The sequence below is a fragment of the Erinaceus europaeus genome, chromosome 4 (genome assembly GCF_950295315.1).
Source record: "Erinaceus europaeus chromosome 4, mEriEur2.1, whole genome shotgun sequence".
Lineage (NCBI taxonomy): Eukaryota > Metazoa > Chordata > Mammalia > Eulipotyphla > Erinaceidae > Erinaceus > Erinaceus europaeus.
The window spans coordinates 36,735,594-36,758,171 of NC_080165.1; the positions used below are offsets into that span (position 1 = coordinate 36,735,594).

General features: G+C 41.5%; 4 protein-coding genes and 1 non-coding gene across 5 annotated transcripts; 3 read left to right on the forward strand and 2 right to left on the reverse strand.

Annotated features, from left to right (window-relative positions):
• Positions 1-4,503: 4,503 nt before the first annotated feature.
• LOC103123887 (histone H2B type 1-C/E/F/G/I) lies at positions 4,504-5,735 on the reverse strand. The gene has a single exon (XM_060189256.1). The coding sequence runs from the start codon at positions 5,708-5,710 to the stop codon at positions 5,330-5,332; it is 381 nt and encodes a 126-aa protein (XP_060045239.1). The 5' UTR covers positions 5,711-5,735; the 3' UTR covers positions 4,504-5,329.
• LOC103123888 (histone H2A type 1-D) lies at positions 5,708-7,332 on the forward strand. The gene has a single exon (XM_007534563.3). It carries the CDS (start codon positions 6,112-6,114, stop codon positions 6,502-6,504), a length of 393 nt encoding a protein of 130 aa, XP_007534625.1. The 5' UTR covers positions 5,708-6,111; the 3' UTR covers positions 6,505-7,332.
• Positions 7,333-7,450: 118 nt separating this feature from the next.
• On the forward strand, positions 7,451-22,491 carry LOC103123927 (uncharacterized). Its single transcript, XM_060190795.1, has 5 exons — positions 7,451-8,161; positions 8,668-8,683; positions 20,074-20,140; positions 20,548-20,670; positions 22,018-22,491. Exons 1-5 carry the CDS (start codon positions 7,753-7,755, stop codon positions 22,444-22,446), a joined length of 1,044 nt encoding a protein of 347 aa, XP_060046778.1. The 5' UTR covers positions 7,451-7,752; the 3' UTR covers positions 22,447-22,491.
• LOC132538475 (U7 small nuclear RNA) lies at positions 8,863-8,924 on the forward strand. Its single transcript, XR_009549831.1, has one exon. It is a non-coding gene; the product is annotated as a U7 small nuclear RNA (small nuclear RNA).
• Positions 20,515-20,959, reverse strand: LOC103123890 (histone H2B type 1-C/E/F/G/I). The gene has a single exon (XM_007534566.2). It carries the CDS (start codon positions 20,940-20,942, stop codon positions 20,562-20,564), a length of 381 nt encoding a protein of 126 aa, XP_007534628.1. The 5' UTR covers positions 20,943-20,959; the 3' UTR covers positions 20,515-20,561.
• Positions 22,492-22,578: the final 87 nt, after the last annotated feature.

The following is a 22,578-nucleotide window of genomic DNA, read 5'->3' on the forward strand; positions in this document are numbered from 1 at the left end:
TCCTCAAGGTCTTGTGTTATCTGGTCAGGCAGGTCTGGGCTTTTCCATACACTAGGGCTTCCTACAGTACAGTAGTTTGGTTGGTTAATTTTTTGACTTAGTCTTTTTAAAAATTCACTTTGAATCCTGAGATGGGGAGTCATTGCAGATTTTTGAGCAGAGGATAGACAGGATATAGTTTCATTTTACTCACCTTTAAGAGGGAGTTTGGGTTTGATGCTTCCATCTAGTCTGAATGACAGTCTAGCAGGATATAGTATTCTTGGCTGAAAGCCTTTCTCATTGAGCACTCGATAGATATCTTGCCATTCTCTTCTGGCCTGTAGTGTTTGTATGGAGAAGTCTGCTGCTCATCTTATGGGTTTTCCTTTGTAGGTGACTCTTTGTTTTTCTCTTGCAGCCTTGAGGATCCTTTCTTTATCCTTATTCCTTTCCAATCTAAGTATGACATGTCTTGGTGTCTTTAGGTCTGGGTTAATTCTGTTTGGGACCCTCTGGGCTTCTTGAATCTTTATGTCTTTGGTGTTGTCTAGACTAGAGAAATTTTCAGCTATTATGGCCTGGAGAACGCTTTCTTCCTCCCCTTCTCTTTCTTCCTCTGGTAAGCCAATAATGCGTATATTGTTTCTTTTGAAGTCATCCCATAGGACTCTGTTGTTGTTTTCAGCATCTCTTAATCTCTTTTTGAGATCTCTTACTTCTTCTTTAGTTGTCTCTAATTCATCCTCAATCTTGCTAATTCTGTCTTTAGCCTCATAGATTCTATTCTCTCTGCCCTCTACTGCTTTCTGGAGTTCATCTATTTTGTTGCCCTGCTCTGATACTGTTTTAGCTTGTTCAGCTAGTTGCCTTCTTAGCTCAGCAATTTCAGCTTTCAGCTCTCTAATAACCATGAGATAATTAGAATTTTCTTCCATATTCTCATTTGTTGTTCCTGCAGTTCTGATTACAATTTTTTCAAATTCTTTACTCACTCCTGTTATTATTTCCTTAGCTAATGTTTGGATGTTGAACTCGTTGTTTTGTGCTTTGCCCTCTGGAGGACTTTTAGCTGGACTCTTGTCCTGGTTCGAGTCTCCATTATTTTTTCTTGTTGTTTTAACCATTTTATATAAGTTAAGAGGTTTTTCAATCCCTGAGTTGGAGTTCAGTGGTGTAAAAGCCTTTTTTTTTTCCCCTGTAGGCTATGGTAGCCTGAGGGCTTTTAAACTATCAATAGGCTTCTTGACTTAATCAATGACTCCTGACCAAGAGATAAAGCAGGGTGTGGCAGAGATAATCCAGTGGTTATGCAAAGAGACTTTCACAGCCCTTCAGCTATGCCACCGAGGTATAGGTCTTCTCCTGAGTTTCCCGGTTAGATCTCTGTGCCCTGGTGTCCCTCCCTGTTGCTGCTCCAGATTCTGAGGGTAGTAGCAATGGAGACTCAGAGTTGTACTTGGTGAGTCTCTGGGGAGTCCTTTCCTCCCTTCAGCTGTCCCCTTGTTGGTGGAGCAGACTGGAGGTGGTGTCTCCACTGACAAACTGTCGAACTGTTAGCAGTCACTTAATCTCTCCCCTCTCTCCTCTCTGTCACCAGCCACGCGTGTTTGTACTCACGGGTGATTTACTGGGTTTCTGTGGTCATTCTAGTCCTGTCTTGTTTCGGTCCGGGTGGTCTCCTTTGGTATTCCTAGTTGATCCGGGAGAGGAGAGGAGAGGAGAGAAAGCGATCTGCTGCTCGTAGCTCCGCCTCCGGAAGTCTGGGAGTTTGGGTTTGAGTCAGAGCATTGCTCTAGCAAATACAGTGCCAGAATCAAACTTATGAGTTCATGCATATCTGGCTCTCAACTGTATGTGCCACCTCTAGAATATTACAGCTAGAATGTAGCCAAAAGCCAGACTAAATTTGCGTGGGGGTGTGGGGTAGGCAGGGATTTACGTTTATTTCTCAAGAGGTTTCCGGTCAGTTCTTGTGAAACGAAAAATCCACTGGCAAAAGAATGAAAGAGAATGGAGTCGGTTGGTTGTGTAGCGTGTTAAGTGCGAAGTGCAAGGACTGGAGTAATGATCTCGGTTTGAGCCCCGGTTCTCCACCTGAAGGGGGGGTCACTTCACAAGCGGTGAATCAGGTCTGCAGCTGTTTATCTTTCTCTCCCCCTCTCTGTCTTCCCCTCCTCTCTCGATTTCTCTTTCCTATCCAACAATAACAATAAAACAACAAGGGCAACAAAAGTGAATAAATAAATATTAAAAAAAAGAATGAAAGAGAAAACCCGTTCCAAGTGGTAGTGAACTCTCACTTCCACATTTCACTATCCCGTGGAAATCTTAGACCTTAGCCAACCTGCTCTCACTTTTGATACTGTCAGTACCTTGATGGACTCAAACCAATTAGTTTGTGCTGTTGCCCAGCTTGAAAAAGATAAAGGCTGGGTGCTGAGCTATAAGGTTGTTCAGGGGGAGTCAGGCGGTAGCGCAGCTGCTTAAGTGTATGTGGCACAAAGTGCAAGGACCTGCTCAAGAATTCCGGTTCGAACCCCCGGCTCTCCAACTGTAGGGGAGTCGCTTCACAGGCTTTGGTGAAGCAGGTCTGCAGGTGTCTATCTTTCTCTCCCCCTGTATTCCCTTCCTCTCTCCATTTCTCTCTGTCCTATCCAACAATGATGACATCAATAACAACAATAATAAGGTCAACAAAAGGGAATAAATAAATAAATAAATATTAAAAAGAAGAAGGTTGTTTAGGTCTAGTAGGAACTGACTTGAAACACGTTAACATGAAATACATGTACCTCCCTCCCCTCCATGTAGCCTTAGTCTCATTCTTTGGTTACCTTTGTACTGTAACACTGTAGAGACACACTAAGGAATTCTTTGGTAACAACTCCCAAGCCCAAACGACTTTCTGCCTCTACACCCAGCCCTTTATCCTTTCAGTTTGGGCTTGGTTCAAGTTAACTGGCTATAAACAAGAGTTCGAAGAGAGAATCAAAGGGTGAGAGGGGATTTGCTACAGTCAGGGTGTGTGGACAGAATCTGCCAATGTGCCCGGATTAGCTACAGAAAGAATCCACCAAGGTTTCTACTCAGTGCTCTGAAAAGGCTGAAATGAGAATCCACCACTTGTAGTTTTCCACCCCTCTTCCGTCTTTGCCGGAGGATTTTTCATTTTACCTGCATTGAGAGGACCAAGACTATCTTCCCTGTATCTTCAGGCAAGGATTTTAGTTGCTCTCAATATTTTGGGAAAAGTTTCATGGAAGGCACTGTGCTAAGACCCTTACCAGTTTTCTTCTATTGATCACCCCAGCCATCCCATACAGTAGTAACTAATAACTTTCCATCGAGAGGTAGGGAAATGCTCACAAGCGAGTGTAAATAACTTGTCAAAATTCAGCATTTGAACGGTAAGGCATCCATTCCAGTGAGGCAGGCATGTGGTATTTCCACCCCACCTTTAAAAAAATCTTACTGAATAGAGAGAAGGGGGGGGGGGGAGACAGAGACACCTGCAGCCTTGCTTCAAAACTCGTGAACCTTTCCTCCTGCAGGTGGGGACCAAGGACTTGAACCTGGTGCACTCAACCAGGTGAGTCACCACCTGGCCCAGAATTTCCATTTCCTTTTTCAAGTAAATTGGCATGTTTACTTGCATATGCAGTGCTGGGATTGAACTCAGTGCCTCATGAATATAATTCTTGCACTATACATCGTGTCACATTTAGGCCACAAGAACATTTTGTTTTAAAAGATAGAACTAGTTTGGGAAAGTAAATTTATGTTACAATTTTACATGTGGTTTACAGGATTTTCTTCACAAGACTCATTGCAAAATAGTCATATTTTTAATGTCCACAGATATATGCTAAGACTTAGAAGAAGAGATCGATGACGAATAAGTAGAAAATTAGATTTGTTTGAATTCTTATTTATACAGCAAATGTCATGCTTTTCCTTCTACACCAAGTACTCAGAAAAATTAAACTTGCTTTCAGGTGCTCTTTAGATTTCATATGTCAGAATTATTGTGTAAACAAATAAACAAACCAAAAGTTAACTTTGTTTGAAGGCTTTTATTTCAATCTAATGCTCTATTCTTCTGTATAACTTAAGTTTTTCCATTCCCATGGTTGCACCTAGTCTCAGGAAACAAAAAAACAATTTTGTAATTGAAAAATTCCAGTGAAAATTTAGATGCCAACTTTATCTTCTAAATTTATATATGAAATTAAACATACTTTTCCACTTCTTCTACCTACTTTTTTGAGATAGAAGTAGGGGTAAGGGAAGTGACTTGGTAGAGTACACAGTTATCAGTCCTCAATTCATGAGCAATATGCCTGTATCTTTTACTTTCCCTACTTGTCCCTATAAGAAAAAGGAAAAAGAAATGACCACAGAAAATGGTGGAACCCTGTATAGCACCTAGCTCTGGATGGGGGGGGGGGGGGGGGGGAGGAGAGGGACAGGGGAGGGGGGAGGACGGAATCGCCTTAGAACTTTAAGTGGTGCCTGTCTTTTAGTGGTGCCAAGGATTGAGGCTTTTGCAAGTCTTGGGCCCTAATTTTGGGATACTTAAGTAGTCCTTGCTTTTAGTGTTTAAGAAACTAGCTACTAATTTTTAATTTCTCAGGTTATTTACCTATAGAAAGGCAGACTCCATCCCATAGGAAATAATTGTAGCATGAAATGGCTAGTACGTCAAATCAGAACACACCAATGTTAACAGTTAACTTTCTTGGTTTAATTCTCAGTTTATTATTATATTATATAAACAACTACTCAAGAGGAAAACCAAACCAAACCAGTAACATAAATGTGGGAGACTGAGGTTGAAGACTGACATGTAAGGTCCATATCTCATTCCCCAGGATTAAAAAAATTGCCTAACTGAAAATTTTCTCATTTCCTGCCATGCTGTCCCGTCCGTGTCTCAGTGTCTTGCTTAAATTCAGAATTTACTTTCAGTTCCTACTCACAAAGGGAACATAAAGTAAGTCAAGTTTTTTAGAAGCAGTCAGAAATTGAGACGGTAGGGGGATAGAGAGACGCCTGTAGACGGCTTGTGAAACTTATGCCTGCAAGTGGGGGCTGGGGGTTTGGATCTGAGTCCTTATGCATGGTACCATCCGGTTCCTAAGTGAAGCAAAATTCAAACCAAGTTCTGGGATAGTTTCTCTTCAATATATACCGAAAAGGTCCATAAAGCTGATCAAAATTTAACTATCTCAAAAGCCTTAAGATGAACTATTTTTACAATATTGTTACAGGACTTTAGGAGAAAATATGGGCGGCTCTTAAAAGAACCTTTTTTTTTCTTCTTTGCCTTAGCACTTAAGTAACCAATTTACTTAGAGCTAGTGTACTTGGTGACGGCCTTGGTGCCCTCCGACACGGCGTGCTTGGCCAGCTCTCCAGGCAGCAGCAGGCGCACGGCAGTCTGGATCTCCCTGGAGGTGATGGTCGAGCGCTTGTTGTAGTGCGCCAGGCGGGAAGCCTCGCCGGCGATGCGCTCGAAGATGTCGTTCACGAAGGAGTTCATGATGCCCATCGCCTTGGACGAGATGCCGGTGTCGGGGTGGACCTGCTTCAGCACCTTGTAGACGTAGACGGAGTAGCTCTCCTTGCGGCTGCGCTTGCGCTTCTTGCCATCCTTCTTCTGCGCCTTTGTTACAGCCTTCTTGGAGCCCTTCTTTGGGGCAGGGGCAGATTTCGCTGGTTCAGGCATTATTTCTAGTGTCTAAAAACAACGAACAGTTCAGAAATACAGTACGCGAGGTCACAAATGGCCCCCTTATTTGTTAGGGAAATATGCAAATCAGGAATTGCAAAACTACGGCTTCTTATAGGCTTTTCTAATATATTAAGCTGTGATAGGCTACTTTCTAAAAAAATTTCAAACGCTTATTGGTTCTTCCCATCGCGCTATCTTGAGTAATTTGACCTTTCAGTTGTGCGAGCTGTATGTAAATTAGAAGCTGTGACGTTATAGATCCGACAGTTGATTGGCTGAAATTTGTGAGGAGCCAATGGCATGGCTGTTTTACCAAACCTCTGCAGGGTATTAAAGAGTTTTTGCGTGCCACAGACTTTAGTCCCTCGATAAACTTAGCCTTTTTCATTGTCGACATGTCTGGGCGAGGCAAGCAAGGAGGCAAGGCGCGCGCTAAGGCTAAGACCCGCTCCTCCCGGGCAGGTCTGCAGTTCCCGGTGGGCCGAGTGCACCGCCTGCTCCGCAAGGGCAACTACTCGGAGCGCGTCGGAGCCGGCGCCCCTGTGTACCTGGCGGCGGTGCTGGAGTACCTGACGGCCGAGATCCTGGAGCTGGCGGGTAACGCGGCCCGCGACAACAAGAAGACCCGCATCATCCCGCGCCACCTGCAGCTGGCCATCCGCAACGACGAGGAGCTCAACAAGCTGCTGGGGAAGGTCACCATCGCTCAGGGTGGCGTCTTGCCTAACATCCAGGCTGTGCTGCTCCCCAAGAAGACTGAGAGCCACCACAAGGCTAAGGGCAAGTGAGCCAGCTGAGTACTGACTACACTTGTAGTTCGATCTTTTCTTAACCAAAGGCTCTTTTCAGAGCCGCCCACATTTTCACATAAAGCAGCTTGTAACTGCCTTCTACGGGGCATTATGCAATTGCTCACTAAAAGAGCAAGTTGCGATTCTGGTTATTCCAGTACAGTGCTTTAAATACTTTAGTTTTAGTTTGACTGACTCAAATGTAACTACTCTCAGAACTATTGCGCATTTCTGTTATAAAATGTTTCCATGGTGTTAGTCGAATAGAGGGAAGTGGGTTGGTGTACTGCCAGAGCACTGCTCAGCTCTGGCTTGTGCTGTTGGCGAGGGATTGAACCTGGGATTTAGGAGCCTCAGGCACGAGTCTCCATAACCATTATGCTATCTACCCCTCCAGTTTATTTTTTAAGATTCACTAAATATAGTAAGCTTTGGTAAAGCAAATGTACGGACTTGACTTTCAACACGAACCCCCGTTCAATCACCATAGGAATCGTAAGCATATGCTTGCCAGGTTACCAGATACTACATAACGAGCCATATAAGCCAAGTACTACTGAGGCAAGCAAGGGTTAAGTTGAAAAATGCACGTGGCGGCATTATCTCCCCCTTTCCCAGCACAAACAGCTTTATACTGTCAAAAGTCGCCTTGGTCAGTGGTCTTAGAATCTGCTCTGCTACTTCTGCTCAAGCGTCTGCTACCCTTAACAGTATTTTGTTTATACAAAAGAAAAGGTAACCTGTTAAGCTTGTTGAATTGTTATGGGAAAGTTGATAACTATAAGTGAATAAACACTTCCCTTCATTAAAACTTTGTTGTGTTCATCTCTGCCGGAGAATCCAGCAACTTTCTTGAATGAAATCAGCAATTGTCTAGGCAAAATGAATTTGGCAAACGTTAGCTTTTAGATTATAAGTAGGCAAATATGTATGCAAAGCAGTATCTTACTAGTATAATGATCTTAAGTTTATGTTCAGCTCCTATAATTCTCAAGTTATGATTTAAGATACTATACTAGAACAATAGAAAACAATTCCTTGGGTAGTCGACTCAAAGGCAGGACTTAGAATATGGAGCAATTCATCCAATCAGATTTTTACTAATCACCAATCATTTTCTTGCATTTTTCCGCCAATGCTTTTATTGCGCGGGGCTTTTGAAAGCGCTCAAGGCCAATCAGATTGTTTCTATGGCTATATAAAGGGACCTTTTGGTACTAGTTAGTGTACAACTTTTTTGTGATTATGGCTAGAACCAAGCAAACTGCTCGCAAGTCCACCGGCGGAAAAGCGCCCCGCAAGCAGCTGGCCACCAAGGCAGCCCGCAAAAGCGCTCCGGCCACCGGCGGCGTGAAGAAGCCCCATCGCTACCGGCCCGGGACCGTGGCCCTGCGCGAGATCCGCCGCTACCAGAAGTCCACCGAGCTGCTGATCCGCAAGTTGCCGTTCCAGCGGCTGGTGCGGGAGATCGCCCAGGACTTCAAGACCGACCTGCGCTTCCAGAGCTCTGCTGTGATGGCTCTGCAGGAGGCTTGTGAGGCCTACCTGGTGGGGCTGTTTGAGGACACCAACCTGTGTGCCATCCATGCTAAGCGTGTGACCATCATGCCCAAGGACATCCAGCTTGCTCGCCGCATCCGTGGGGAGAGGGCATAAGCAAAACTTCCTTTTTATATTTTAAAGGCTCTTCTAAGAGCCACCCACTTTGTCCCTAGAAAAGGCTGTAATCCTTTTTGTTGCCTCCAGGGTTATCGGTGGGTCTCTTCTAACATAAATCCAATACCTGAAAAAGACCAGTACTCGCTTGTGATTAATGACAGCCTAGTTAGCTGTTACTGTGTCAGGGATCAAGAGATGTTCAGAAAGGATAGAAAAATGTAGACTAGAGTTGTGGGAAGAGGGTCTAAAAGTGGCAGACACGAGAAGAGGAAAAAGAATCCACAATGGCTATTTTTTTTTTGTAACCATTTTTTATGTTAGTGGTTTATTATAAGATCGTAGAATTATATGTGCGATCTAAGTTCTGTGGTATACCCTCTCAACAGTAACCAGTTCTCAGAAAATCAGTTTATTTTTTATTTCAACTTAATGTTTCAGTTGCCTAGACTCCACATATGAGTGAAACTGGTAGTTATATTTTTTTAACTTTTTTCATTTCAGGGTATTATTCCATGAGGTACATACATCTATAGCTTCTTTATTCAGCCATCTGTCAGTGGATATTTTGACTGCTTCCACTCTTTAGTATAACTTCTTTTTGAAAGAAAAGGACCATGATTTGATACGGGAGAGATAATGACCCAATCTGGAGAATCCAAAATCCAGCTTTAAATTTTTCGCTTAAAATAGTCTGTATAGTGTTACAGCTCTTTTAGAATTTGTCTAGCAGGTCTTCCGGTTTCTACCGGAAGACCCCCCCCAGAAAAAAAAAAGTCTGTATGTCAGACAATGCTTTTAGAAAAATGTCAGGCTTGTGTGGCATTCTAAGATCTGTGTGCATTAACTTCATTAGCAACTTGGTATACAGTATTATGGCAAAATATTAGTAAAGAACAGGGCAGAAATATGAGTAAATTAAATCTGAGTCACATAGTATGCTTTTTATTTTCAAAGAGAATTCTATTTTACTTTTAGATAGCCTCAGCTGTGTTTCAGTACAGAAATTAGGGCCTAGTGTTCTTTTTTTCTTCTTTAATTCAGTCTTTCAAAATAGAAGCCAATTAGGCAAACGTTTTGTTAGTTCAGAACCGCAAACCTAAGTTTCTTTAGACTAGGAATTTTGTATCAGAGAGAGTGGAGAAGTACTCAGCTTAATTTCACTAGGTCATTTAGTTAGCTGAGTTCTAGTTAAATCCAAGTTCTCATATCACTTAAAAACTGCTTAATTGGTGTATTGTGCCAAAGTAAAAGTCTGGGGTAGTGCAGGGATTCAGGTCCTGAAACATGATGGCAGTGAAAGACCCAATGAGGTTATATTGTTATATTTCAAAATGATATTCATGCACAAACTATTGTATTTTACTGTCGACTGTAAACCATTAACTCATCAATAAAGAAATTAAAAAAAAAATTCTGGGGAGGCGGGCAGTTAAGTGTACGAACACAAAGCACAAAGAACCAGTTCCAGCCCCAAGCTCCCCACCTGCAGGGGAGTCGCTTCACAGGTGGTGAAGCAGGTCTGCAGGTGTCTATCTTTCTCTCCCCCCTGTCTTCCTCTCCTCTCTCCCTTTCTCTCTGTCCTATGTAACAATGATGATATCAATAACAACAACAATAATAACTACAACAATGAAAAGAAAAAAGGGCATCAAATGAGAAAATAAATAAATAAAAAAAATTCTGCTTACAATCATAATAACACCTGCCTTTGGAACTGTCTTGATAGTAAAATAGTCATGAATTCATTTCTTCATATCAAAAACCTGTAACTTAGTGCCAACATTAATTCTTTATTTTATTTTTAATTTTCTTAATTTGCTTTTTTAAAAAAGATTTTATTTACTTATTAATGAAAAAGATAGGAAGAGAGAGAGAAAGAACCAAACATCTTTCTGATACATGTGCTGCCCAGGATTGAACTCAGGACCTCATGCTCAAGAGTCCAACACCTCTTCCATTGCATCACCTCCCAGACCACTGAATTCTTATATTTAACCTCTATAATTATTCTGGTTTGGCATCATAATTAGTCTATGTTAGTCTATGATAGCAGGGAGGAAGAAACTGGGAGACTTCACACAAGGACTCATTTGTATCAATCAGTGGATTTTATCTAATTGGATGGATACTGTATGTTACATTATGTTCATTCATCCTTTCATCAGTGTGTGTGTACATGTATATTTAAGCTATGTGTCTAATTTGTTCTAGGTGCTGGAGATACAGCAGTGAATGATTTGAGCTGATCTCAGAGCCTTGTTTAAAAGATAATCAAGAAAAGAATATATAATGATTATACTAGAAAGGAGTTCAACACATGAAGCCTATTCCATTAACTACTGCAACTGATGAGTGCCTTAAGACAAGATCATTGAAAAGTTTATCATTCAGAATAGAGTAGATGCTACTAAGTTCTAGTTAATAGTAGATGCTACTGTAATAAAAATTTTTGTAATATAGCTCAAAAAGTAAGCAAAGAACCAGATCTGTGGCTGCATGGAAGACAGACAATTATGTTTTTTTATTTTTTATTTTACATTAATGGGTTACAGGACAATTCCTACCAGACCTGCACAAAATTGTGCAGCAACACCCAGCTTTTATTAGTTTCAAACTGGGCCCGTCACAAGCTGACTGGTTAGAAACAGTGTTCATAAAGGTGCTGACAATAAAGGTGAAAGCAGGTTGTCTACAATCAGAGCCTGCTACTTGAAATACTGAAATGCCGAAGTGGGGGTCCATCAGCAGCCCATGGATTTTTCCATTTCACTACTAGTAGCATAGTAAATGCTATTAAGTATGTCTTTAGAGTGTCTTTCAGGCTTCTGTGTGTCCAAATTCTATGTGAAATTACATAACTGTGTGAGTTACGCCATTCTTAGCAAGGTGGTCAGTAATTTAGGAAGGACTGAAAACCCTCATCTTGATTTAGACCTTTGGGTGCTGCCCCATGACCTCCAAGAAAGTCTAAGTAAAGAATTTAAGTCCTGGGAGGCAGGTAGCCCAATGGTTCTGCAGAAAATTTTCATGTCTGAAAGAGACCAGGTCATCAGATAAATGGTGGAAAGCCTTTTAAAACAGCATTCTAGGGCAAACCTCTGTGGCACATGCATGCTGCTGAAACAGCTAGCTCAGGGAAATCTCAGTGTGCTACATGCTGAAAAGGCCGCCACTAGTTGCCCCAGACCTTTGCCCAGATTAGACTGGGGAAAGAGACTGTTTCAAGTCAATCAGATGAATAATTACATAACTGGGTCAAGGATCCAAATTCATGGGTTAGTTTGCCAAAAATCGCAGCATAAATATGGCCCAATAAATGTTCCCTTCCATCCCATCCCATCCCATCCCATCCCATCCCATCCCATCCCATCCCATCCCATCCCATCCCATCCCATCCCATCCCATCCCATCCCATCCCATCCCATCCCATCCCATTCCTTGACTGGTTCCAAGGTTCCTTGCTTAAGACTGTTTCATTTCCCTTCCCCTCCTCAAATCCTTGCAGAGCTGGACTCCCATACATGCCTGAGGCTATGAAGTCCTAGGTTTAATTCCTAAACCTCTATAGGTCAGAGCTGTGGAGTGCTTTGATTAAACAAACAAGCAAACAAACAACTAACAACATGTTAAGTCTAAGAAAAACTTCTGAGGGGAAAATGGAGTGGAAACTACACTTAAAAAAACAAACGGGCCAGGTGGTGGTGCACCTGGTTGAGAACATGTGTTACAATGAGCAAGGACCCAGGTTCAAGCCCCTAGTCCCCACCTGCAGGGGGAAAGCTTTGAGAGTGGTGAAGCAGGGATGCAGGTGTCTCTTTGTCTCTCTCCCTCTGTATCTGCCCTTCCCTCTCAGTTTCTGTCTCTATCTAATAAATAAAATAAAAAATAAAATAAAATAACAAAGATAATGGTATAAAAAAAACCCCATAAAACACAAAAACAAAACAGGTTTATTTACTATTCTTTTAAAATTTTTTAAATATTTATTTTATTTATTCCCTTTTGTTGCCCTTGTTGTTTTATTGTTGTAGTTATTATTGTTGTTGTCGTTGTTGGATAGGACAGAGAGAAATGGAGAGAGGAGGGGAAGACAGAGAGGAGGAAAGAAAGATAGACACCTGCAGACCTGCTTCACCGCCTGTGAAGCGACTCCTCTGCAGGTGGGGAGCCGGGGTTCGAACCGGGATCCTTATGCCGGTCCTTGTGCCGGTCCTTGTGCTTTGTGCCACCTGCACTTAACCCGCTGCGCTACAGCCCGACTCCCTTATTTACTATTTTTGCAAGCTGAAGTTTCTAGGTAAATTCAATACTGACATACATTTTCAATGTTTTTTTTTTTTTTCTTTATTATGAATGTTGTTCCAGGTTCTAAGCATCCACTGAACTTCTCTGTTCCAGTCTCTTGGAAACAGAGTTGGCAGTTAGCTGAGGTAAAGAACAAACACCTCATCACAGACCCCTGCAAGCGTCAACCCGGCTTTGACCTAGCATGTTATGATTGACCCTCCTCAATCGCTATAGAACAGGCCATGGCAGGTGCGCCGCTATGTTCCATCGCTGGGGAGCCAGAGGCGATCCGAATTGCCCCTGGCTACAGAGAGACTATGACCCACATAGTCAACGACTGCCACCTCTCCAGATTCAAAGGAGGTCTCGAAACTTTACATCAGGCTCAACCTGACGCTGTTGACTGGCTACGGAAGAAGGGCAAATGCTAGAAGAAGAAGAAGCATCCAGTTCAAATGGTGAACCAAGAGGAATGACAGGACTAGAGAAATCAATGATTGCTAACTAACTCCATGGTAGGCTGCTTACTCTAAAAAAGTTTAAGCAAGTGATCTGATGATAATTAATCTCTGCATTATCTCTTCAGATGAGGAAATGAGTTGAATGTTTCTGTATAATGGTCAACTATCAAACCCAACTATCAGTGAAGTATTTCAGTGCAGACAGCAGGCCTCAAAACCCTTCAATTTAGATGTATTTCATTGCTGGGGCTTGATTATAGTATTTCCTTTGTGAGGCTGTAATAAAAATTCCATAATATAGCTCAAAAGTAACCAAAGAACGAGATCTGAAGCCACATGGAGGGCAGGGAATTAGTTTTTTAAAATTTTATGTTAATGTGTTACAGGCTGACTTTCACTAGACCTGCACAAACTTCTTGTGGAGCACTCAGCTTTTGTCAGTTTCAAATTGGGCATGGCACAAGCTGATTGGTTGGAAAAAAAGCCCACCAAGGTGCAGACAATAAAACTGAGAGTAGGTTGTCTACAATCAGAGCCTGCCACTCAGATACTGGAATGGATACTGGAATATGAAAGTGGGAGTCCACCAGCAGCCTATGAATTTTAAATTTCAGGACAATATTTCATGTGTTAGTTAAAAAGGACCATCCATGTTTGATTCACCTCTGTAATCACTTAAAACCACAATTGAATAAGTGAACGTTATGGATGAAGAAGGCCATGTTGACAGGAAAGTTGAAATGAAGTTGTAGAAATGTTTACTGTCAAATACAAGATGGAATCTTATGGGGCAACAATGCATAAGGATATTGAAACTATAGCTATGCCTTCTAATGAATTGAGACAATTCATGAAGACAATAGACCATGACTGAATAGGCAAGCTTGTAATATATGTCTTAGATTAGACTTGGAATGTTTTAAAAACAGAAAGGTATCACTGGACTTCAAAGTCAGCCTGACTTAATTCTCTATAGAAAGCATAGAGTCCAAGATAAAACTAGTAAAAAAAATTCTGTAATATAGCTCAAAAATAACCAAAGAATGAGACCTGAGGCCACATGGAGGGCAGCGAGTTGGGTTTATTTTATGTTAACGGGTTACAGGCCAATTCCTACCATAACTGCTCACGCTTGTACCACAGCACCCAGCTTTTATCAGTTTCAAAATGAGTGTGGTACAAGCTGATTGGTTAGAAACAAAGTCCATTTAAACAACAAGGGCAACAAGAGGGAAAATAAATAAATAAATATAAAAAAAATAAAATAACAATTAAAAAATCTAAAAAAAAGAGAAAGAAACAAAGTCCATCAAGGTGCTGACAATAAAGGTAAGAGCAGTTTGACTACAATCATAGCCTGCCACTAGGGATGCTGGGATGTAGCAGTGGGCACCCACCAGGAGCCTAATTTTTCATTTCATCCCCTCCTCTTGTACCCAGGAAATCTTTCCTGATGTATTGGACTACCGCAGCTTTCATTCTTTCTGCACCAGCTGTAACTTAACTGTTTCTAGGCACTCAGTTATAAACTTTACTAACAAGTTGAGAGGCTCTCTTGAGCAGAGAGAAACCATATCATTAACACCAGTTTATAAACTTCTAAGCCTTGCCTCTGTTTCTTTTCTAAGCCACACCCACAACTGTTACTACAACTGTTACTACATTTTTATGTAAAACTTCTTTCTCTAATAATATGAGAAGCCTCTATGTCTGGGGAGGAAGTATTCTAGCATGTCACAGTACTGCCTGTGTCCCCCAGGTCCTGCCTGTTTATTTCCTAGCCTCAGCATTTCCCAGTTTAGGAGTATTGACCAGAATTCTTTTTGGATATTGAAAGATGGAATTCCACTCTTCTGTAACTGCTTCCTGCTGACATGTAGGCAGTTGCCTTGTTGATCCATACTCCTAGGCACACTTGTACCTAGCATTTGCTAGTGGGGCAGAGCTCCAGAGAAGTGTAGTTTCTGGACACTTCTCCATGTAATCATGTGTCCAGGGTAGTCAAGATGGGGTCTTGGCAGCATCTGGAACTTGATGTATGGAAGGTGTCAAAGCATACAAATTTTTAATGAGTGGAAGGCGAAAGAATAGGACTAGGATCAGTGAGAATAAGAAACTCAGGATGAGAGGTAGCAATGATGTCTATTTAGATATGAACACTTTTAGGATACTAGGACTCTAATGATCTTTGAGCTGTTGCCATAAAGGCAGAATTGAGAAGGAATTGACTGTGGGACTTGAGAACTGGATTAATGTAGAGAGTGGCTCCCATACTAAACACACACACACACACACACACACACACACACACACACACACACTGTACCACATCTATTAGACCTGAGACCCATGTCTATTTGTATTTGCCAAGGAGCCTGTATGACTTTTGGGTCCCTGTCAGTTTAGGCTCACTCTATGGTCACAGCTGGGGCCATGTCTGTAGGTTGTGTGATTGCCTTCTCTTCAAGTGGCAGAGTAGAATGACCCAGCCCTTCTTCAGAGAGTGGGGCAATCTTAATCAGGGGACAGAGTTCTGAGAAGCTGACAATAGGGCAGAGAGAAAGACATCCCTGAGGGAAGTAACCATTGATTTCAGACAGAGAAATGCTGTGTAGGTCTGGGCCTATTATCTATGACTAAGACTAGGACTGCAGGTAAAGTGGCTGTCACTGGCCAAAACAGCCTAGGGGAGCCTGTCTCTTGCCACCATCCAGTTTTTGTAGTCCACCCTTTATCTAATAAGTTCTAACTCTTCTCTTAGTTGTTGAGGCCTTGAAGGCCAGTTATACAGTGGCTGAATAACCATTACATAATCTGCCGGACTTAAGTCTAGTTGGCATACCTACGGTGTTCAGCTTTGAGTTAAAGAATGCTTGTTTAAGTTGTAGAGGAGCTTAAGTTAAACTCAAGGGTCTTTTCAGTGTTAGCATAATAGTTACAATAATGTAAAGTGTCTTAGGTGTTAAAAATACTGAACAAAATTCTCGGCAACTGGATATAACAGCATATCAAAAGACTGTTCATTGTGACCAAGTGGAGTTTATCTCAGGGATGAAAAGTTAGCTTAACATATATAAATCAATCTATGTGATCCACCACACCAATAAAAGCAAGACCAAAACTACAAGATCACATCAATAGATACAGAGAAACTCTTTGACAAAACCAACATCTCTTCATGATCAAAAAAATACAACAAATGGGAACATAGTAGATGGAAAGCTCCTCAAGACAGTGGGGGCCACATATAGGCAACATCAGATTCACTGCTGAAAACTGGAAGCATTCTCCTTAGCTTAGGTGCCAGACAGGGCTGCCAACTCTCACCTTTACTGTTCAATGTTGTGTTTGAAGTTCTTGCAGGAGCAAGGAATTAAAGATATATAGATTGGAGAAAAGTCAAACTTTCACACTAAGTTAGAATAAATCCAAAAGCCAGTCTTTTTACTATAGCAACAAAAGCACCTAGGAATAAGCCTAACAAAAGAAACGAAAGACTTATATACTGAAAATTATGAGCCACTATTAAGGAAATAGAATGAGACACAAAGTGGAAAGCTATTTCATGTTCATACGTTAGAAGAATTAACATCATCAAAACAAATACATTATCTAGAGCCATATATTAATCTAAAGTGATCTCAATCAAGACACCATCTAAATATTGGGAGGTTAGAACAAGAGCTACAAATGTTAACCAGCTCAAACTGTATTATAAGGCCACTATAATAAAAATGCTTTGACACTGGAGTATAGACAGACACATTGACCAGTGGAATAGAATTAAGAATCTGGAAATAAACCACCACACCTATGGGCTTCTAATGTTTTAGAAATGTACCCAGGCTAATAAATGGGGAAGAGAATCAACAAATGGTGTTGGAAAAATAATATTGAAAGGAGCAGAAGAATTAAACTGAACCACTATATCTTACCAAACAAAAAGGAAAATTTAAATGGGTCCAGAATTGGATGTCAGATCAGAAACCCATCAAACACTTGAGAGGAAAATATTGGTCTCTTCTATATAAGCTTTAAGGGTTATCTTCATTGATGCAAATCTAGTTACAAAGACTAAAAATAAACCAATGGGACTACATCAAATCAAAAGCTTTTGTACTGCAACAGAAATCACACATACAGAGAGACTTCTTCCAGAATGGGAGATCTTTACATGTCATGTAAACAAGAAAGTAGTAACCAAAATAGAGAGTCACTAAACTCAGCAAGAAAGCACAACAAACATGAGGAATGTTCCATATTAAATATGTTACAGTTAACAGGTGGCAACCATGTTAAGATCCTGTTAGAGATTAAATTGAAATAGTAAACTTTACTTACTCTTGGTATTTAGCTAGTTAAATAACTAGAGAGCAGGATGAAAGGAGAGTCTTATAGAGGACCACTAAGCACTCAAGGAAGGGTAATACCCATCCATCAACAAAATATAAGCTCATTGCTATAAAGCATCTAAGCCAAAAACTGAACTGGGAATCAGTGCCCCTTATATTAATGAAGATCTCACCATGTGGAAGGTGGAAAATTGGTCCTTCAGGGATTGTCTCAGCCACAGTCATTCTCTTGTGACCAGCAAGAAATACACAAGTCTTGGAAAAATAAAAACTTGTATCAAGTTAATTTACTTATATTACATTTATTTGAACTAAGTTAGGGGTAACACGATGATTAGAACTGACTTAAACATATTTTGATTCTGATATGCTTTATACAATTTTAGAATATCTTTATTAATAAATAGATGTATCCATATAGTATCTTCAGATCAATATTTAATACTGACAGTTATTACCATCTCAAATATTATAATTTTAAAGATGTTTAAACAATTGAAGCACAATATTAGAACACAATCAGTATATTTAATATTTTAAAATATTTAGACCAAATAATTTATGCTTTTTTCTATTTAGCTGTACTCTATCTCTCACATACCTTTTTACTCTTAGCCAGAAAACACATTTTATACTTTCTACATAACACTCATGGAGGGACTATGACTAAGTCAGGGCAGATCTCTTATTAAAACATACATTAAAAAAACTCTAGGGGGTCGGGTGGTAGCATAACAGTTTAAGTATACAACAAGGACCAGCCTAAGGGTGCTGCTTCAAGCCCCCAGCTCCCTGCTGGTGTGTGTGTGTGTGTGTGTGTGTGTGTGTGTGTGTGTGTGTGTGTGTGTGTGACTTCACAAACGGTGAAGCAGGTCTGCAGATGTCTATTCTTCTCTCCTCTCTGCCTTCCCCTCCTCTCTCGATTTATCTCTGTCCTGTTCAACAACAATAACAAGCGCAACAAAATGAGAAAAAAAGATCTGTAGGAGCAGTATATTTGTAGTGCAGACACCGAGTCCCAGCAATAAATGTGGATATAAACAAAATAGAACAAAACATCTCTGATCCAGTAACTTAAAAGGCTAGAGTAAATCTCATAGCTAATATGTTGAAAAAAGCCCTTTAATTTTATATCATCTTAAAATACCATTTTAAGACCATATATATATATATATATATATATATATATATATATATATATATATATCGTCAACTGGTGGATATGAACAGTAATGTTATATAAGAATTTGGTTGAGAGGACCTAGTGGGGGTTGTTCTGTTAAGTGGAAAACTGAGGAATGTTATGCATGTACAAACTATTGTATTTCCTGTTGACTGTAAAACATTAATAAGAAAATTTAGTTAAATTGGTTTTTAAATGCAGAAAGATGTAAAGATGGAAATTAGAGCACTGCTCAGTGCCTCAGGCATGGAATTCAGTAGCATAATCACTGAAGTAACTCTCCCCCACCCAGGTCTGCTCCACCTATTTAACCTCCTCACTTACACCCTGTTTCAGTTCCCTCAATCACTCCAAGGCTAACCTTGTCAAACTAAGGACTATAAAAGCTGGATAAAGGGAGTCAAACGGTAGCGCAGCGGGTTAAGTGCACAAAAGCTGGATAAGGGCAAGAGACCAGCATACTTTTTTAAAAAAAATTTAATTAAAAAAATTTTAAATTTATTTTCCCTCTTATTGCTCTTGTTGTCTTTTTATTGTTGTTGTCATCATTGTTGAATAGGACAGAGAGAAATGGAGAGAGGAGGGGAAGACAGAGAGGGGAAGAGAAAGACAGACACCTGCAGACCTGCTTCACTGCCTGTGAAGCCACTCCCCTGCAGGTGGGGAGCCGAGGGCTTGAACTGGGTCCTTCTGCCTGTCCTTGAGCTTGGCGCCACATGCGCTTAACCCCTGCGCTACCTTCCGACTCCCTTTTTATTTTTAAAAAATTTATTTATTTTCCTTTGTTTTTTTATTGTTGTAGTTATTGTTATCGTCGTTGTTAGATAGGACAGAGAGAAAATGAGAGAGAAGGAGGAGAGAAGCAGATCTGCTTCACCACTTGTAAAGCTCCCTTGCAAGTAGGGAGCCTGGAGCTCAAACCGGGATCCTTAAGCAATTCCCTGTGCTTCGCTCCACATGCACTTAACCCACTGCACTACTGCCCAACTCCTGAGGACAGTATACTTCAACGATGGCTCTTTTGGTTAATACCAGGCCACCTCATCTCCTGGGACCCTAGTCGAGGAATCTTTCTTGGATTCCCACACAGACATGATGGGCCTAGACTTCTAACAGAGCTCGCTCTCCACTGTCATTGGTCATTTCCATCAGGAACCACATAATGGACCCCTTTGTGAGCCCCTGCAAGATGATCAACAATGGTAGGGACTGCTCCGTTTTCAGAAGGGAGGTTGGGTCTGGCTATGGGTGCAGCCCAGAACATTTCTATGACCACAGAATTCGAGCTCAGACCTATAGGGATACAGAGGACACAGGCTTCTGCACTGATTTGGGAGCTATTTTTTCCCCTGATCTAGATCTCTAGTTATATTTCCAATCCTGACACCATCTCCCCAGACAATACCTTTAGCCCACCTGCATGTTAGCTATGGGGCTCAGGCAAAATTTAGTAAAGTCAAGGGCCCCTTGGAATACACCTAACCTTCTCCAAAACGAGTACCTCAAAATCTCGCGTGCTATATTCGTGCCTTTTAGGCTCCAAACTAAACAATTTGTTCTTTATATATATTTTTCTTTTTTTTCATTTTTCTTTTTTGTTCTTTATATTTTAATGCTTTTTCAGATGTCAAATTACAAAGGCTACCTGCCATGACACCGAACTGACTTTCCGGGCAGAGGAGCTCATCAGTGTAACCTGAAACCCTAACTCTCCGGAGCCCTGTCCTCTAGGGACAGACACCCTGCCAACTGAGAAGCAATAACGGAAGCCAGACCTCCCAGCTTCTGCAGTTTTTTCTGCATGATTCTGGGTCCATACTTCCAGATGAATAAGGTATAGGAAAGTTTCCTGTGGAGTGGATGGGGTATGGATCCCTCGTGGTTTTACCCCTCATACCTTAATAGTTGTCAATATCTGCTTATAGAATTGGACAATAAATTCAAGCTTTATGACTAATGAGAGCACTTAAAATACATTTCAGCATCTTTTTCGCTATAACTAGTTTGTATAGGCAGATTTACAAATCGATTCTGCATTGCATTAAAGCTCTTTAGTGGAAAGTGGAAGTGGCTCTGAAAAGAGCCTTTTGGTTTTCAGTGCCTGTCAGTCATTTACTTGGAGCTGGTGTACTTGGTGACGGCCTTGGTGCCCTCGGACACAGCGTGCTTGGCCAGCTCTCCAGGCAGCAGCAGGCGCACGGCAGTCTGGATCTCCCTGGAGGTGATGGTCGAGCGCTTGTTGTAGTGCGCCAGGCGGGAAGCCTCGCCGGCGATGCGCTCGAAGATGTCGTTCACGAAGGAGTTCATGATGCCCATCGCTTTGGATGAGATGCCGGTGTCGGGGTGGACCTGCTTCAGCACCTTGTAGACGTAGACGGAGTAGCTCTCCTTGCGGCTGCGCTTACGCTTCTTACCATCCTTCTTCTGCGCCTTTGTTACAGCCTTCTTGGAGCCCTTCTTGGGAGCAGGAGCTGATTTCGCTGGCTCAGGCATGATTGAAATGCTGAGATTGAAATGCAAACTGAATACCTCCAGACGTATATTTGAAGGATGTTTATGCAAATAGGGGTTTGCTTATTGAAATTCCTGATTGGATAAATTTAGCCAATAAGAACAGTGCATGCAAATAAGGTAAAATTCAAAATCAGTTTTCCATTGGCTGTGGAGACTAAACTTTACTTTTATCCAAGCCTCCCGGAAAAAGTCTATTTTAAAAGCTCAGATAAAAGTTGACTGACCTTCACTACTATTTGAGTTGAATTTTCCTAGACTTAGTCTTTAAAAACAAAAAACCTACGACTGGAATTTTACCAAGTTGCGGTTACCAAATTATTAATTCTTGGAGAGAGCCATGGGCGCAGCATGTCTTTGGATGATTTCAAAATTATGACATTCCAATTTGCTTAGATAACGTTAGGACTTTCTCAAGTAGTGATCCGAGAGGTGGCTCAGTGGCTAGGGCACTAGATTCTCAAGCATGAAGTCCTGAGTTCAATTCCTGGCAGCACATGTAACAGAGTGATGGCTGGTTCTTTTTCTCCTTTCTCATGAATAAATTCTTATAAAAAAACTGTACGGAGTATCAGACATTTCACTATTTTTCGATTTTTGTCGACTCTCATCCAGTCTTCTGGAAGCGATGCTATTGTTTAAGGATTTTCTCATCGCTAAAGTAAGATATATTTCGATATTCTCGGGTGCTTTCATAAATGTTAAAGAAAGCAGGATTCCTTTTTTCTGATTTTAGTGTCCATGCACGGGCTTTCAAAAAAGCTTTAGCGAGGAAATGAGGAATGATAATTTTTGTCTGTTCTTAAACATGATCCTCAATGGGAATTAGAGTAAAGCGATTAAGGAAAATACAAAGAAAGGAGTGGGTGTGGCTGGATGAGATACACGTAAGGCTTTTATAAAGTTAGTCCTAATAGGTCGAGATTTTCTAAAAGACGAGACGGCAGCCAATTATAAAGCTTTAACATTTATTTAAATTACAAAATGGTATTTGAAGCGCACCAATCGGAAGAGACCTTCCTTTATAAATAAGGGGGAAGAAGCGTGAAGTTTGGAGAATCCACGTCTGTACGTCATGGCTCGTACTAAGCAGACTGCTCGTAAGTCCACCGGCGGTAAGGCTCCCCGTAAGCAGCTGGCTACTAAGGCAGCCCGCAAAAGCGCTCCGGCCACCGGCGGCGTGAAGAAGCCCCATCGCTACCGGCCGGGTACAGTGGCCCTCCGCGAGATCCGCCGCTACCAGAAGTCCACCGAGCTGCTGATCCGCAAGCTGCCGTTCCAGCGGCTGGTGCGGGAGATCGCCCAGGACTTCAAGACCGACCTGCGCTTCCAGAGCTCTGCTGTGATGGCTCTGCAGGAGGCTTGTGAGGCCTACCTGGTGGGGCTGTTTGAGGACACCAACCTGTGTGCCATCCATGCTAAGCGTGTGACCATCATGCCCAAGGACATCCAGCTTGCTCGCCGCATACGCGGTGAGAGGGCTTAAATTATTTTGAGGACTTTTAAACCCAAAGGCTCTTTTAAGAGCCACCTACAGTCTCAGCTCTTAAGAACTGTGCATTGTTAAAATCTGGACAAGCTTCTGGGGACCAATTGCTGCACAAACATTGTTTTAAGG